The 17014-nt window shown below is 45.9% G+C and overlaps 1 protein-coding gene across 1 annotated transcript in view; it reads left to right on the top strand.

The window, feature by feature from the left end:
- VSTM4 (V-set and transmembrane domain containing 4) overlaps positions 1-17014 on the top strand; it is a 93479-nt gene that overhangs the window by 42238 nt on the left and 34227 nt on the right. The window contains exon 5 of the mRNA XM_035023756.1: positions 15672-15778. Coding sequence (XP_034879647.1) covers positions 15672-15778 — 107 coding nt within the window. The remainder of the gene's footprint in view (positions 1-15671; positions 15779-17014) is intronic.

Below are 17014 nucleotides of genomic sequence, written 5' to 3'. Positions count from 1 at the left end.
GAATGAAATGATAAAGATCAAAGCATAAACTGATGAAATTGAAAATAGCAAGACAATAGAGAAAAATCAGTGAATCAAAATCTGGTTCTTGGGAGACTGCTGGGAGAAAATGGGTAAAGTGTACCCAGGATCTCTGCTTTATTTCTTATGACTGTATGTGAATCTACAATTACCTTCATAAAAACTTAAGTTAAATGTGAATTTGGATGTCCCTGGCAGATCCTGTTTTCAGCCCCAACAGTCCCTATACCTGACTGCTTTGTTTTGCTGCTGCTGAATTTGAGATCCAGAGGAACCCTGTTACTAAAATCAAAATGCAAACTTCTTTTATTGAGAGTTTACGCTCTACCAGATCGTCATCTAGAGTAGTCCAACGGTGAAGAAAAGAGACGGAAATCCCTGCTTTGTGGAACTTGCCAGGCAGTGAGTGCAAATGCATGTGTCCCTGGGAGAGATGTCTGACTATGGCCAACTGAGGAGATCATCAAGTCCTCTCCCCCCAAAAAGCAACTATAAAATTGAACAAAATCCACAAAAATAACTATTCTAGCACTCTGGAAAGGCCAAAGGTATGTACTAAACTGAGAGGCTTTTACACTTGAAAAACTGCTGAGCTGCTGCTGACCACGGTGGAATTCGGTGGGGTTTTGGCCTCCAGTTGCTCTGATACTCTTCCTGCTTGCTTGGTGAGCTTCTTTCAGGGCAGGGGTTGCTGTGAGGACCCCCAGATGCTCTGTTGTGATAGAAAGGGGTGCCTGTGACTCGGAGCAGTGTGCCGTGCTCATGTTTAGCAGCAGAGGTGACCTTCTCAGGGGGATTGAGCAGGGAGGCCCAACAGCTCCACTAGCCTGAGCTTTTGGTCACAGCTGGGGCAAGTGCGTTTCTAGCTGACGCAACACACATGTGCGGTGGGGAATGGAGAGCACCCAAAGGAAGAGAATAATACCGTGCAAATAGTAACAATAAGAGAGATGGTAGCTAAATTAATATCAGATAAGAGATAAGATATAATTTAAGACAAGAAATATGACTAGAGACCAAGAAGGAAATTACAAATTGTGAAGGGTCAACACACCAGGAAGATACAACAATTATAAATGTATATGGGCCTAACAACAGAAAGAAGAAAATACATGAAGAAAAACAAAATTGAATAGCTGGAGATTGCAATGGTCCACTCTCAGTAATTGATAGAATACCTAAACAGAAAATCAACAGGGGTGCAGAAGATCAAGCAATTTGATTGACATAGAATACTCTACCCAATGACCACACACCATACTTGTCAAGTGCACTGAATATCCTCCAGGACAGACCATATAGCTAGGCCACAAAACAAATCCGTATAAATTTACAAGTTTTATGTATGTAAGAAATCATACAAAGTTTGTTCTCTGAGCAATAGAATTAAATAGAAATTAATGACAGAAAGAAATCTGGGAGATTTCCAAACATTTTGAAATTTAAAACAACACACTTCTAAATAATACAAAGAAGAAATTACAAGAGAAATTAGAAAATATCTTGAGGGGCGCCTGGGTGGCTCAGTCGTTAAATGTCTGCCTTCGGCTCGGGTCATGATCCCAGGGTCCTGGGATCGAGCCCCACGTCGGGCTCCCTGCTCAGCGGGATGCCTGCTTCTCCCTCTCCCACTCCCCCTGCTTGTGTTCCTGCTTTCACTATCTCTCTCTCTGTCAAATAAGTAAATAAAATCTTTAAAAAAAAAAAAGAAAATATTTTGAATTAAATACAAGTGAAAACAAAACACATCAAAACTTATAAGATGCTGCTAAAGCAGTGCTTAAAGAAAAAATTATGGCTTTAAATGCCCTATATTAGACAAGAAGAAAGACCTCAAATCAATAACCTAAGCTTTCACCATAAGTAACTAGAAAAAGAAGAGTAAGTGAAATCCACAGTAAGCAGAAGAAAGGATATAATAAAGATTAGAACAGAAATCAATGACATGGAAAACACACACGCACATGCACAGAGAAAAATCAATAAAACCAGTTGGTTCTTTAAAAAGATCAATAGAATTGACAGATCTTAAGTTAGACTATACATGAAAATAAAAAAGAGAAAAAGCCAATTACCAAATCAGGAAGCAAAAAAGAAATCACTGGGGCACTGGGGTGGCTCAGTCGATTAAGCATTTGGCTCTTGAGCTCAGCTCAGGTCTTGATCTCAGGGTCATGAGTTCAAGCCCTGCGTTGGGCTCTGTGCTGGGTGTGCAGCCTACTTAAAAGAAAAAAAAAAAAAAAGGGGAATCACTACAGACTAAACAAAAGTTAAAAGGATTATAGGAAAATATTATGAACACATTGATTCTAACAAATTAGACAACATAGATAAAATGGAAAAATTCCTAGAAAGACACAAATCACCAAAATGGATTTAAAAACAAAGCTATAAAGTGAATAAACCTGTAATAAGTCGAGAAATTGAATTGCTAGCTAAAATCTTTCCAACTGAAATGGGCCCAGGCCCACATTACTTTACTGGTGAAATATATCAAGAAATAAGGAAAAAATAATACCAGGCCTTCAAAAATTATTTTAAAATTTGAGAAAGAATGATCTTTTCAACAAATAACGCTGGGATAAAATACATAAAGAACTCTTACAACTCAATAATAAGATGACAAATAACACAATTAAAACTGGACAAAAAAGATTTGAATAGATAGGTCCCTAAAGAAGATATACAAATGGCTAACAAGTTCATGAAAATATGTTCATTAGTCATTAAGAAGTGCAAATAAAACCACAGTATGATGCTACTATACACCTGCTGCAATGGTGATAAAAAGACAATGTCAAGTGTTGGTGAGGATGTGGAGAAACTGGAACCCTGTTTGTTGCAGGTGGGGATTTAAACGGGTGTAGCTGCTTTGGAAATCAATTTGGTAGTATCTTAAAACATTAAACATAAACTTACCATATGACCCAGAAAATCTGCCCAAGAGAAATGAAAACATATGTCCACGCAAAGACATACATACTGTTGTTCACAGCTTCTTTCTTCATAATAATCAGAAGCTGGAAACAATCTAAATATAGCCAACAACTGGTGAGTGGATAAACACCATTTAGAAGTCCACTCAATAAGATACAGTTTGCTAATAAAAAGGAACAAACTGCTGATACATTCATACATTCTGCACATGGATGAACCTCAGAAACATTATGCTAAATGAACTAAACCAGATGCAAAAAATTACATATGGTATGATACCATCTATTTGGAATGTCCAGAAAAGGTAAATTCATAGGACCAGAAAATAATTGCTTAGGGCTGAGGTGGGAGAAGGAATTAACTATAAATGCGCAAGAGGGAACTTTGAGGGGTAATAGAAATGTTCCAAAAATAGATTGTAGTGATGGTTGCGCCATTTTATAAATCTACCAGAAATTATTGAATTGTATACTTAAGATCAATGAATTTTATGGTGACTGAATTATCTCTCCATAAAGGTGCTTGTTTCTTTTTAAAAGCATGTGCTCCACAGGACTGGCATTTCAGATGGGGGTGGGGGTGGGTTATGGCTGGGGAGCTCAGAGGCTGTGAGGGGCCAGCCTGCCAGTGCTTCTGAGGATTTGCTTGCTTTGTGGGCTCCTGTCTGGCTTTTCATTGTTAGCAAGCAGTGCCAGGCCTTTGGGTTCCTGCCTGCCCTCCTAAGTCTTACCCTCGAGTTGCCCCTATTCTGAGCTGGTGCTAAGGCTGGAAGTACAATTAGGGTGTTCCCCAGACTGTGGGCAGGAGAGTTTGGTCTTCCCCAGGCCTGGGCTACCTCCTAGATATCAGGGATGACCACAGAGGCCCACTCAGATGCTGCCCCTCTTCCAGCTGGTGCTCTTAGCGAGTCTGTTTGAGTGCCCGAGTCAAGCTGTCTCCATGGGCATGTCTCTTGTTGGACCAGCCCACAGATCAACCTCTGGAAAGCTCGCCTTTACTCCACTGCCCCCCAGGACCATGCAGAGGAACCCTGCTGACTTGTATTCATCTTCCTGATCAGAGCCTCAGGCCAATTTGATTTCATGCAGCCCAGATTCCCTGCCACAGTGCCTCGCTAGTGAACTGGTCAGTCCTTGCCTTCCAGCTGGTTCTGGCCAGCTCTGTGCTCTACCTCCTGTCCCCGTCATGCCAGGGGGCTCTCAGATCCCAGCTCCATCTGTGCTCTGGCAGTGGGTGGCTGGGCCCGTAGAGTCTCCAGCTATTATCAGCATCAATGTTCTTCTCGTTAGGGAGAATGGGCAGAGAGCTCAGGGCCAGGGCAGGATGCCAGGAACGGAAACCCTCAGGCAGGGAAGGGTCCCTCAGGACGAGGCCATGCTGGTGTTGAGGCTGCGGTCACCAAGAGAAGGCCTGCCGAGTGACTGGGGCAGAACCTGGAGACCCTAGGGGTTTCAATGACTTGTTGCGAGAAGTTCATACAGAAGGAAAACGAGTCTCATCTTGAATGTGTGTCGTTCCCGACATCGGAAGTTGCCATCTCCTGGGAGGGGTGGCACTGACTTTGGGGCTGGGAGAGGCTGTTCCTTTCCCATGGCTAAGTGCTCTTCTGGAGCAGAAGGCTGGGCCAGAGGGAGCCTCTCAAGGTTCTGCAAGATTTTAAATGTGCCTTCCCCAGGGAAGACAGCTTCCTGAAAGCAGCTCAATGGGTAAGCATGAAGCTGCTCCTAAAGGTCCCAGAAAGTCAAATTTCAAATGAAATGCCACCAGTTGCATAGAGATGTGGTGTGTCCCCACACCATGACACCTCTTCCATGGATCCAGATACCTTCTTTCTTGTAGGTCAAGTTCAAGAAGGTTGCCAAGAAGATGGACATGGGTACCAAAAAGGCAATTCCTAATCAGTAGATTTCTTGACCTGTTGCTTGACTTCTTATTACGGGTTTGAGATAATAAAGTATTTGCAAATGGGAGAAATTGAAGTGGGCAGTATGTTCCCTGTGCCGACAACAGCATTTACAAGACCGAAGTGATCCAAGCTTTCTTCATGTTTTCTGGCGCAGGGGCACAGACTACTTATATGTTGGATAAATTATAGGCCCAGGGTTACTGTGGTTTGTGAGCTTGGTTTAAAGCATTTTCTAGTTTTTTCTGAACCATCAGAGATTTTTTTTTTTTAAACATACCCCTCCAGTTGAAGTATGGGATTTAATTAATAACTGATTTGTTCAGGATCTTAGCGTGAAGGCAGAGATGATTTCAGAGAGAATGTAAACATATCAGCTCTAACTTGCTTCATTTTCATAATATTGCAGAGTGGTGGTATTACAGAATTTGTTTCTTCTGTGAAAGGTAATCTGCTGGGGTGTTTGAAGATTCTGGGGCCAGCCTGCCTCGGGTCAAATCTGGACTCTGACACTGATTGATGTATGCCTTTGGTTAGCTGTTCGACCTCTCTGAGGAAACGGGGACAAAGGTAGCCCTAGCACGCAGTGGTGTTGGGAGGATTGAATGAGTTAGTCTGTATAAAGTGCTTCCAATGGTGAGCTCTATGCAAGTGGTTCTGTTATTATTCAGTCATACTTACGAGTGATTCATCTATGTAGGAATTCTTGTAAGGCCTGTAGGGCAAGGATGAAATAACACACAGCCCACGCCCTTGAGGTTGACGTCAAATGGAAGAACTAGAGAAGCAAAACCATGGCAGCACCCATGTGGTACCCACACAGCTGATGCGGGCACCCAGAGGGGGTGCTGCTAACCCCACCTTCCGGGCCGGTGGGTGGTAGGGAAAGCTTCCTGGAGATGAAATTTGGGCCAAATATTGAAGAAGGGGTAAGAGTGTTCCAGAAGAGGGTTGGGGGAGCGCAGCACACAGAAGTGGGGAGAGAGGGGTACAGCAGGTGGGAGGCTGGGGGTCTGGTGGCACTTGGTCCACAGGAGTGAGGTGCCCTGGAGATTCAGGGCAGAGCATCAGGGAGAAGAGCCTTAGGGGGTGGCAGGGCCAGAGGCCAGGGGATGGGCACGGGGCTAAGCATTGCCACACACCATCTTCATTCCTTACCACAGTCCCATGAGTGGGTGCTGTGATTGTCCCATTCTACAGATGAAAACTGTTGCACAAAGAGTGTGGATGGTGGTGAGGTCTTTGCTGGGCAGAGATGGAGCCATGAGGGATGCCAGCCTGGGAAGCTCAGGCTTGCTTGTGAGTGCTTCAGTGCTGTCAGTTGCACAGATGACCAAGGAGGAGATGCTACAGAAAGTCAGGGCAGTGGGAGGAGAAGTCGGAAGGGTATGGCCACAGATGCTGGCCATGGCTGCAGCTGCCCTCCATCCCCTTGACTTTGAAAGGTCAGTGTGCTCTGGTCACAGGCATCAATTTGTGAATGCTTCCAACCCTTGCTGTCGTTGGGTTGGTTTTAGCCCACATACATGCTAAACGCCATCCCCTCTGGCCACGTTCACCCGAACATGGAAGGTGGCGAGTGCAGGGATAGCAGATGCGGGCGTTATGTCTCCTGGCCCCCGTCCTGCGTCTCTGACATCCTTGCTGTGCCTCTCATCCTCACCCCTTCTCCTGCCTCAGCTCTCAGGCTCAGTGCCCTTCTGTAGCCCTCAGGCAGAGGCAGGCATGAGGAGAGCCGGCCTGTGAGAGGGAGCCTGGTTGTTATTCCTCGAGTAACATAAGGAACATTCCACCTGGATTTGGTGTCAGCTGGAGCCATGCCACCTGGCAGCTTGGTGACCTTGGGCCACTTGGCTTCTCTGGGAATTTTTCACCCTCCACAAAATGGGTACAAGCTTGCCTCTGTCCCTATCACTCAGGGTGGCTTTGAGGATTGAATGAGCTATCAGTGGCTGTGGGCTAATTCCTCATAATTACTCACCGTGTGCCCCCGCACCTCCACTTCTGAACACTTTATGGGATTTATTTCGAATCCTCATAAAACCCTACAAGGCACAAATTAGTCTCCCCAGACTAAGAACAGGAATAAAACTGCCAACTCTTAGATAAATAGCTAGCCCTCTGGACTGTTTAAGAACCTTTTGATTCCAGGTGACAGAAGAGCTAGTGCAGTTGCTATTACCCCGGAAGGGACTTGGCTGGCTCATGTAACTAGGGATGCTGCGGTGGGTGGGCCTCAGGGAAGCTCTGTCTAGGAGACACAGTGTCATTAGAGTGGTGGCCTCCATTCCCAGCCTGTCTCTGGGCAGTGCTGCCTTAAGGGCTGGCATGTCCTCAGGCCAGGCTGGCTCCCCTTGGGAAGAGAAAGGTGGTAGCAGGTGCATTCCCTTCTGGCCTAATGAAGGAGTTGTCTCCCTTCCTGACAGCAAACCCAATCGCACCTTAGTGTTAGGGGACCAGCCTGAACCGAGCACGGTGGCCAGAGGATGGCTGGGGTCAATCCCACCCAAACACATACCCTCAGCCCTAGGGATACAGGCGATAGATGAGGGGCACATACCCCCAGTGACCTCTCTCTGCCATTATTCTTTCAACCCAAGACGAGAACACTGCATGGAACCAATATACATTAATTAAGTGCCTCCTGATCTTCCCAGGCTGTATTCAGAGATTTTAAATTCACAGACAAAACCAGTGGCCTGGCAAAGCATCTGCTCAGTCTTCACAAAGCTGGCAGGGAGTGGCGAGGAAGAGCTTTAACAAAGAGGCCCCCGCAGAACCTCTCGGGTTGTGTGAAGCATTTATGGTAAAAGGCCATGGAGGCTGTGGCCAGGGAGACGCCTTGGCAGCTCTCTCACAAAGGAGCAGCTTTCCTCTGATGTTGCTTGGAATGTGCACACAAAGACGTGGTAGGATGGAAGCAGCAGAAAGTAATGCACCGTGACCACCGAGGGTCTGCTGGGCTCGGGTAGGGGCACCAGTTGGGCTCGAGTTGAAGAGAACTCTGTCATGTCTGGCTCCCTATTCAAGGACTCTGAGAGGAGATTCCAGAGTAATGATGAGAATAATACTGGTAAGATAATAGTAGGTGAGACCTCTTACATGCTCACTGCATACCAGACACGGTTCTATGTTCTTGGCATGTCAAGGGAGTCACGGGAGTGGGACCCTTCATCCATCTTGAGAGGGGAGTTCTCCAACTTCTAAGCAGCTCTGGCATGTGGTCTCCATTGGCCTCGAGTAGTCCAGTGGCAGGGGAGGCCCACAGAGCACGTCCGGAAGCCTAGAGCGAGATGTCAGGAAGTTTGCCCCATTGCATGAGTCATGGGCCTTTCTCAGTGACAGCCAGCCTGGGGCTCGGGGGCTGTAATCGCACTTCTCCCCACAGCTTTTTGAGATATAATTGACCGTAACTGGTAATGACGGTGAGTTGCCACCATCGTTGTTGAGACCAGTGTTCCTCCTTCAAGACTGCACACTTGACGTTGCAGGACACAGGGTTACGGGGTGCTGAGTGTACTGCAGGAAATCTTGGAGAAGGGAGCTCAGAGCTGGTTGGCAAGGAGCTCCTGGTCCTCTGGGGACCCAATCGGGCATCGTCTGTGTCAAAACTGAGCCATGGGGGCCGGAGGAAAGGAAGCACGGGGACATTTCTGCAGATGCAATAGGCAACTAAAGCAATGATTTTTTCGAAGATGGCACGGAGCAAGAAGGGCTCGGGAGGAGATGACTCCAAGAAGCAGCCCCGGGGAGGGGGTGTCGGCAGGACCACGACCAGCGCCATTCCCCAGGGGCTTTCCGGGCTGGGTTCGTTTGACTGACAAACAACACTTGGCATCTCTGGCCATCCCAGTTCAAACTGCAACAAATCCCTCTGCTTTGCGGCATGGGACAGACAGCTGTGTGCCCAGGGACGAGGGTGCTGGCTCATTAGATGGAAACGAGATTAAAGAGACCTCAAAGAAGGATTTTGATTCGTAGTTCCTGTGTTGAGGCACGAAGATTGCCCTGGACCAAAGGAAATACTTGGCATGTGGGGGGTGAGGGTTGGATGTACTAAAGCTCCTCGGCTCGAGTGGTTAGCCGCCCCTCTCGTATTATCCCAGGGAGAGGCGGGGCATTAGGACGGTCACGGATGGTTGGATGAGGACTTCTATGCCACAGGCACTGTGCTTCCATATGAGGGCGCTTTGATCTCATATTTAGTTATGGAGGCAAGATGTGGCTGGGTCTATGAGTCTTAGTTATAATTGTGTTCTTGGGGGGGGGGGTGTCAGTTCTATTTGTGCTGTTTTATTGTTTGTTTTTTTTTCTACTCCCGAACACTCTTAGCTATAGAGTAGAGGCGCCAAATTTCCACATGGCCAGCCTACCCCCTCCCACCTCCATTTTGACAGCTGACATCACTTATTCCAGATAGTTCCAGGTACGAGAACATGCTCCCCTCCTCCTCTGCCCAATCTTGGGCCACCAGCCCCAGCTCCTGCCTCCAAGTGCCCAGCACTCAGGTTGGCCCCTCTTCCCCCGGCCCAGGCAGGGCTTTAGCAGCTGTAACAGTCCCAGATTTAGTACAGACTTACATGCAGTGGAATGCTGATCTTGCCTTTCAGTACCTTCTCTTTAGGGAGCTAAATGCCCAGAGCAGCCATTATGTATCTGGCATGATCTACCCTCTTCCTGGCCTAGTTTTCTTATTCTCTGTTGTCTGGGCTGGACCCAGAGTCCTTGCTTCAGGGCCAAGGAGACAGGCCAACCTGGATCAGATCCCACATCTCCTGCCTGAACTTCTCTGAGGCTTCATTTTCCCCATCTGGGAGGGTCCAAGACTCTGGATATCACACACTTCTCACAGTGCCTTGCACAGGCTAGGGGCAGATGGAGCTCTTATTAATTTAAGTCCGGCAAAATACAGTTGCTCACAATGTGCTCAATACCTAGCAAGATCCAGGTTGCCTGCTTCATCTGGTGTCCTGGCATAGCTCTCCGTTCCTCGGGGTGCAGCCTCTTCCTCCTCCTTACCCACCGGCTGTATGTTCTGCTGCTTCCTAGACGACACCACTGTCTCTGGGGCAGTAGGGGGGCATGCTGTGCCATCTCGGGCGGAAAGATTTTCTGGTCGAACTTTAAGTTGTAACTTGCAGCCCTCCCCTCAGGGCCACGACATGGTGTCAGGAGATACCCAAGGGGCAGCACTGTTCTCCCCGAGGCACAGCATGAAACCTCCCCCGCTGCACCCACACACCAGAGAGTTGGGTTAGCGCTACTGAGCCACTTCGTGCACCTCGTCCAATTTAGGCTCCGCTAGCCCATCTCACTCTCATTATAACCCTGTGCGATAAATGGCAAGTGTACGTCTTCCCATTTTACAGATTGGGGGATGAGGCCCAGGAAGCGAGTGACTTGCCCAGGGTCACCCCTCTAATCAGAGTGGAACCTGCTTTAGTGCAGACCCAATCCCCTTGTCCAGTGCCCATCCACTAGATGCGACCACATGTGGCGCAGAGCAGAGGTGCCCAGCACTTGTGGGAGGGAGACGCCCATGGGGGTAGCCGGGCCAGAACCTTATACCTGTCACACACGCATGCCAGCCACGCGGCCCTGCCTGGAGCCAGAAAGACAGCCCTGTTTTCCACAGGGAAACCACATAGCTCTCTCATTTAGACGGAGTTTCCGGCCTGTTCTCTATCTTTTTGGGTTTGACTGGCTCCAGCAATGCTCACTCCCTTGTGTCAGAGACAAAACACAGTCCTGTTCCAATCTCAGATATAGAATAACTTTCTGGTAAGTGAATCATAATGTGGAGTTTCTTTGTCAAAAATTTCTGCCGGTCTTGCTGGCTCAGTGGGAGACCTAGTATTCTGTGAGCAAAATCATCTGTCATGTCGTGGGGGGGGTGACTCATTGTATATGAATTCTCATTGTTGAAGTATGAATTAGAGCTAAATTTAGTTTAGTGCAGCTTTGCTGTTCTGAAGGAAAACGGTGATGACAAAGCAGATCTTTTTCAGCTTACTGAACGCCCTGGGCCTGAAAGCACGCATTTATACAAATGATGTCCCAAAACTTTCATTTTATATTAAAGAGCTAAAGAACTAAGTCCAAGAAAAGAGAAGAGGAAGGGGAAATCTTTGATTCTGCAGGGTGTGAGGTGCAGCTGGGGAGGACGATCCAAGCTCAGAGGCAACAGACAAAAAGAAAACACTGAATGATTTTAGCAAAAGAAACAAGTCACTGTGCATTTAACAAGAAACCACAACTCAAAAGGAATTGGGGGAAATGTTTGCAATAAATATGTCAGACCAATGTGAAAGGTGCATGCAAACCTGTAGGAAAAACTCAGGACCCTAATACATGATAGCAGATGTCCATACATCATTCGTAAAAGGGGAAACACGATTAGACACATGCTGGAAATGCTCATTCTCACTGGCAGTCAGAGAAATGCAAGTAAAAGGGAGATTACAGTTTTATTCATTAAGCGAGTAATTTTTTTAAGCTGATAAACCTGGTGTTGAATTTAGGCTGAAGACAGAGATACCCTCGTCCACAGTGGCTGTGAGGTAGTACTAACTTGTTGGAGATCATTTGGACAGTGGGGATTAGACACCCTTTAAAATGGTCCTCCCCCATGAACTAGTAATCCCAGCTCTAAGACTCTCACCTAAAACAAAAGTCCAAGAGTGGGAAACTATGATGCACAAATACATTTATGGCAATATTACTCAGGTATCAATATTACTTAGATGTCAGGGATTGGCTGAGAAGACCGTGGCATAGCTTCTTACCGGAATAGTATGAGGATGTAACAATATGGAAAAGAGAGATTAGGTAAAAAGAAGGGCACGAAAGTATAAATATGTTATGACAAAAAAAAATACAATGTATAAAAATCAAGGAAGGATTGAAACTTAATGTCTCCACGAAAGCTTGGACATGGATAAACACTGCTGGCAGTGTTATTCATAATGGCCCAAGCTTGGAAGCAGCCAACATATTCTACAGTACAGGAATGGATAAAAAAGCTGTGGTACATCCAGACAGTGGAGTATCATTCAGGGCTAATAAGACATGAGCTATCAAGCCATGAAACTTGGAGGAAACTTTATTTTTTTTTCTTTTTCTTTTTTTTTTATTATGTTAATCACCATACATTACATCATTAGTTTTTGATGTAGTGTTCCATGATTCATTGTTTGTGCATAACACCCAGTGCTCCATGCAGAACGTGCCCTCCTCAATACCCATCACCAGGCTAACCCATCCCCCCACCCCCCTCCACTCTAGAACCCTCAGTTTGTTTCTCAGAGTCCATAGTCTCTCATGGTTCGTCTCCCCTTGGAGGAAACTTTAAATACTAAGTGAAAGAAGCTGCTACCTAGTGTATGATTGCACCTATGTAAGATTGCCGAGAAGGCAAAACTATGGAGACAGTAAATAGATTTGTGGTTGCCAAGGGTTGGGGGGCAGGAGGGATGAATGGGTGGAGCACAGAGGTTTTGGGGGCAGTTCAGCTATTCGGTCTGATACTACACGGTGGATACATTATGTATTTGTCCAAACCCATGGAACTCACCCAAAGGGAGCCCTAATGTAAATTATGGACTTTGGGTGCTAATGATGTCTTGATGTAGGTTCATCAGTTATAACAAACATCCCACCATGGCGGGGGACGTTGATGATGGGAGAGGTTGCACATATGGTGGGGGGGGGTGGGGGGGCATATGAAAAATCTCTGTACCTTTTGCTCCGTTTTGCTGTGAACCTAAAACTTCTCTAAAAAAAAAAAAATGAAGTCCATTAAAAAAATTAAGCAAGGAAGAGGAAAAAGACTGGAAATATTTAAATAGGCTGTGTTTTGGTTAGGCTAGACTTATTTATTTTCCTTTTTCTCCATGCCTGTAATTACCATTTGAAAACATGAATGTGCATTAATTTATAATGGAAAGAAAAAAATAAACACTTAAAGAGTTTAAAGCTATGAGATGAAGCTGTACCTGCAGTTGTGTATTTAAACAATTCTGAGAGTTTTTGATCCCTTGTTTCTTCTTAGTGGTCAGCGTTTTGTAAACGCACATTCCTTTGGGCTATTTGTGAGTTTACACAATTGACCCTGTACTCTCAACTTATGGCCAGTTGGAGTTTCAGTTCCCAGTAAAAATAAGCCATCTTTGGGGACTCTCAGCACGATATGTATTCTTGGAGTTTTTCCCACAATGCGTGAGTCAGTCTTTGTTAATTTTAAAAACCCTAGGACTCTAGGGCCACCTGGGTGGCTCAGTCGTTAAGCATCTGCCTTGGGCTTAGGTCATGATCCCAGGGTCCTGGGATGGAGCCCCGTGTCGGGCTCCCTGCTCCGCAGGAAGCCTGCTTCTCCCTCTCCCATTCCCCCTGCTTGTGTTCTCTCTCTCACTGTCTCTTTCTGTCAAATAAATAAATAAAATCTTAAACAAAACAAAACAAAACCCTAGAACTCTGTTAGAATAGCCTACCTTCTCTTAAGTGTATGCAGATACTTATTTGTGTTTAATTTACTGTTTTGCAATGATTATTTTTTTTAATGATTATACAATCACATGGTTTAAAAATTAAAATTAAAAAATTAAATAATTGGGGTGCCTGGGTGGCTCAGTCGATTAAGGGTCTGCCTTTGGCTCAGATCATGATCCCAGCATCCTGGGATCTAGTCCCACGTTGGGCTCCCTGCTCAGCAAGAGCCTGCTTCTCCATCTCCTGCTCCCCCTGCTTGTGCTCTCCCTCTCTTTCTGTCAAATAAATAAAATCTTTAAAAAAAAAGGTTAAATAATTGACTAAAAATATATATAGTGATAATTCTTCCTGCCTGGTCTCCCATCTGCTTCGTTCCTCAGCACCCCCATTTTAAGGAACCACTATTTTATTTTATTTTTAAAATTAATTAATTAATTTATTAATTTATTTATTTATTATTTGAGAGAGAATGAGCGAGCAGGCGAATGGGGGGAGGGGCAGGGGAAGAGGGAGAGGCAGAGAATCCCAAGCAGACTCTGTGCTGAGTGTAGAGCTGGACGTGGGACTCCATATCATGACCCTGAGATCATGACCTCAGCTGAAGCCAAGAGTTGGACACTTAACCTACTGAGCCACCCAGGTGCCTCAGGAACCACTATTTTAAAATTCTTTGGACTGCTTCCAGAATTTCTTTATGCATGTATATGCAAACACTAATATATATTTTTATTTTTCCCTATTTTAATACAAAAAGGGGCACATTTTATACATTGTCTAACACCCAGCTTTTCCACTTAGCAATGTATCTTTCCTCATCAGCACATAAATAGCTTCTTACTCCTCTTTGCAGCTACAGAGAACCCCACATGTGTATTTGTAGACTCACCACCATTTCCTTAACCAGTCCCCTGCTGATGGACAATTGGGTTCTTTCTGATCCATTGCTATCAACAACAGCACCATAAGGACGATTCTTACATGTACATTTCATACACGTGCAAGGATATCCACAGAATAAATTCCCGGAAGTGAAATTGCTGGGTCAGAGTATAAGCCTCTATAGCTCTGATTGCCAAATTATTCTGATTGCCAGGTTATTCTGATTGCCAAGTTATTCTCCTTTGGGAAGGGTTTACACTCATACCAGCCCTACTTCTGAGTGCCCGATTCTCTACATCCTTGGCAAAAGAGTGCTTTGCTTCCAGTGTGATTATTGTCATTCTGATGTGTGGAGAAAGGAAGTGCAGTGTGTTTTAATTTGGCTTCCTTTCGTGAAGGAGCCTTAGCGTGTTTTCATAGGTAAGAGCCTTTCCTCTCATGTGATAACTGCTTACTGCCTTCCTTCATTTTGATTATTAGGCAGTTGGTCATAGTCTTACGGATTTCTAGAAATTCTTTATGTATTAGGGAGATAACCTCTCTTGGTAACTGCACCTACCTGGCTGGAACATGTGTCTCAGGACAAGAGATTCTGAAAGGGGCCTTTGCTGGAGCCAATACGACACATTTGAGTTAAGAGTGATAGCCATTCAAGGAAGTGCATGGACTCCAGCCCACATGTAGCATCGAGGTTTCCCATCAAGCCAGTCTGTGTGTGTAACTTTTGTCACTTAACGCCTTTACATCTTGGTTTTCTTACCTGCAATATAAGGCTTATCAGTACCATCATTCTGGGTAACACATACAAAGAACCTGAGAGCACAGTGATTGCACAGGGCCAGATAACTGAAAACACCCACAGCCCTCCTCAGGGTGAAGCCGCTTACTCTCTACTAAAGGTAAAGTTACAGCAGGAAAAGAAAGTGTGAACAATCATGGGGGACCCTGGAGAATTCTGGGTGCAGCTCCCACAGTCCTTTGTCCCTTGCATAGGAGGTGCTCTATTTGTGGATTGTGAACCACAAAAATACGTGCAAATCTTAGTTTTAGGGTAGCTCAAGCAGAAGTTTCTAATCGTTTCTTAATACCCTACTGGTGATGTGGCCAAGCCAGACTGTGTTCCTGATGCAACCTGTATAAACCATCAATCTCTGCATCTGTAACTGTGTAGACAAGCTGGCCCTGGATCTCTCCAGGGATCTTTGAATGTTAAACAGCACATTATACATCACTAACTAGCTCACCTCACCATCCTTATCTTAGCCACAGGTCAGTACTAGACCTCCCAGCATCCCTGGAGACCAACATAGAGTGATCCCAGTCCAGCTGTAAGAGAACTTCACCTTACGTAGGTACTCAGGAAGCCCACAGAAACTATGGCTTCCTTTCCCTTTTTCTGGAACAAACCTGCTTTTGCCTTCACCAGGACTCTCTTCTTGTATAGCTCAGGGGAGACCGTGACCAGTGTTACCAGCTTGGCCCCACTGCAACCCAAGAAGGGCAAGAGGCGGAAGGAGAAGGCCGACGTTCCTCCTGCAGTGCCTGCCAAAGGTAGGAGTCTAGCCTACAGTTACCCACGTGGGAGCCAGCACGGCTGATCTAGAAGTGGGTCTGGGGTCTGCAGTGGGATCGGGACAGGGGGAGTAGACAGATGGAGGATGTGACATCTGCTGATGATATGGCTTGCAGAACCCCACCTAGATTCTGATCATAACTGAGCCCCATCACTGAGGTGGGGCTGGGGGTGGTGCGCTGGCCCAGCATGGCATTAGTGGGGAGATGGGAGGGGGGAGGTCAACGTGCACAGATTGATTCCACAATGTACTTCACCTTGAACTATTAACATTCTCACACATAGTGGGGTGGGACAAAGGGGTATCAACATCTTCTTGGTTCATTCAAGGGAATGAAGCCTCTCTGATTTTTCTAAGGATGTAAACCAGGTATGTAGTTTATTTTGGATTTGTTCTAGGGATAAAATGAGGGTTAGTCTTTGATTCCAGTTGTAATGTAGAGCAACATAGGTGAGAAAGATGAATGTTTCTGGAGAACTGCTCATGTCTTAGGAGAACTGAGACCATTTACAGATAGTTCCTAAAATAACTGTGGCCAGTTTTGGAGATGTTCATACCTCAAAGAGTTTGAAATGTAGTTGGAAGTACTAGGACTGTCCCCTAGAGATCCTTGGGGTCCTGTGCTAAAAGCCACTGGTGCTCAGGCTGAACACATGTTGGGTAGACAGAAGGGCTGGAAGGCCTGGGCATTCTGGGAGGCATGACAAGTTGTCGGTCTGGGGAGGGAAGGGGGCAGAGAACCCTGCTTAATGTCTCATTCAATCAGAGTAGATAGTACCTTACCTTACAAAAGATGAGAGTGAGCCTCAGAGAGCTAAGTGGTAGAGTCTGGCTTGGAGGTGAGGCTGCCTAACTTTCAAGGTCAAGTTCAAGTTCCAAAACATTGAAGTACTCATTACATGATATTTGGGGGGAAGAGCCTCAATTTTCTCCTCTGTTAAATGGGGACAATAAGACCCGCCTCCCTGATGACCTCTGAGGGCTGCTCTGAGGGTCGGGGTCACTGCTTTAACTGTTACTGTGTAGTTAGGATGAAGCCCAGGGAAGTTTCCGGCCTCAGGCTTTACCAGACATACCTGGTTCTCACCTGCACACCTGACCTTGGTAGCTGGCAGTGTTTTATGCAGAGTTGTTTCATTGACCTTGCTGTTGGGAGATTATGACATGTCCAAAGACTAGGGGAGGATTGCTCTCCATGGAGGGGCACCCAGTG

This window comes from Mirounga leonina, unplaced genomic scaffold, assembly GCF_011800145.1.
Source record: "Mirounga leonina isolate KUSES-001 unplaced genomic scaffold, KU_Mleo_1.0 Mir_114, whole genome shotgun sequence".
Lineage (NCBI taxonomy): Eukaryota > Metazoa > Chordata > Mammalia > Carnivora > Phocidae > Mirounga > Mirounga leonina.
This window is presented reverse-complemented; position numbering and strand designations above follow the sequence as displayed.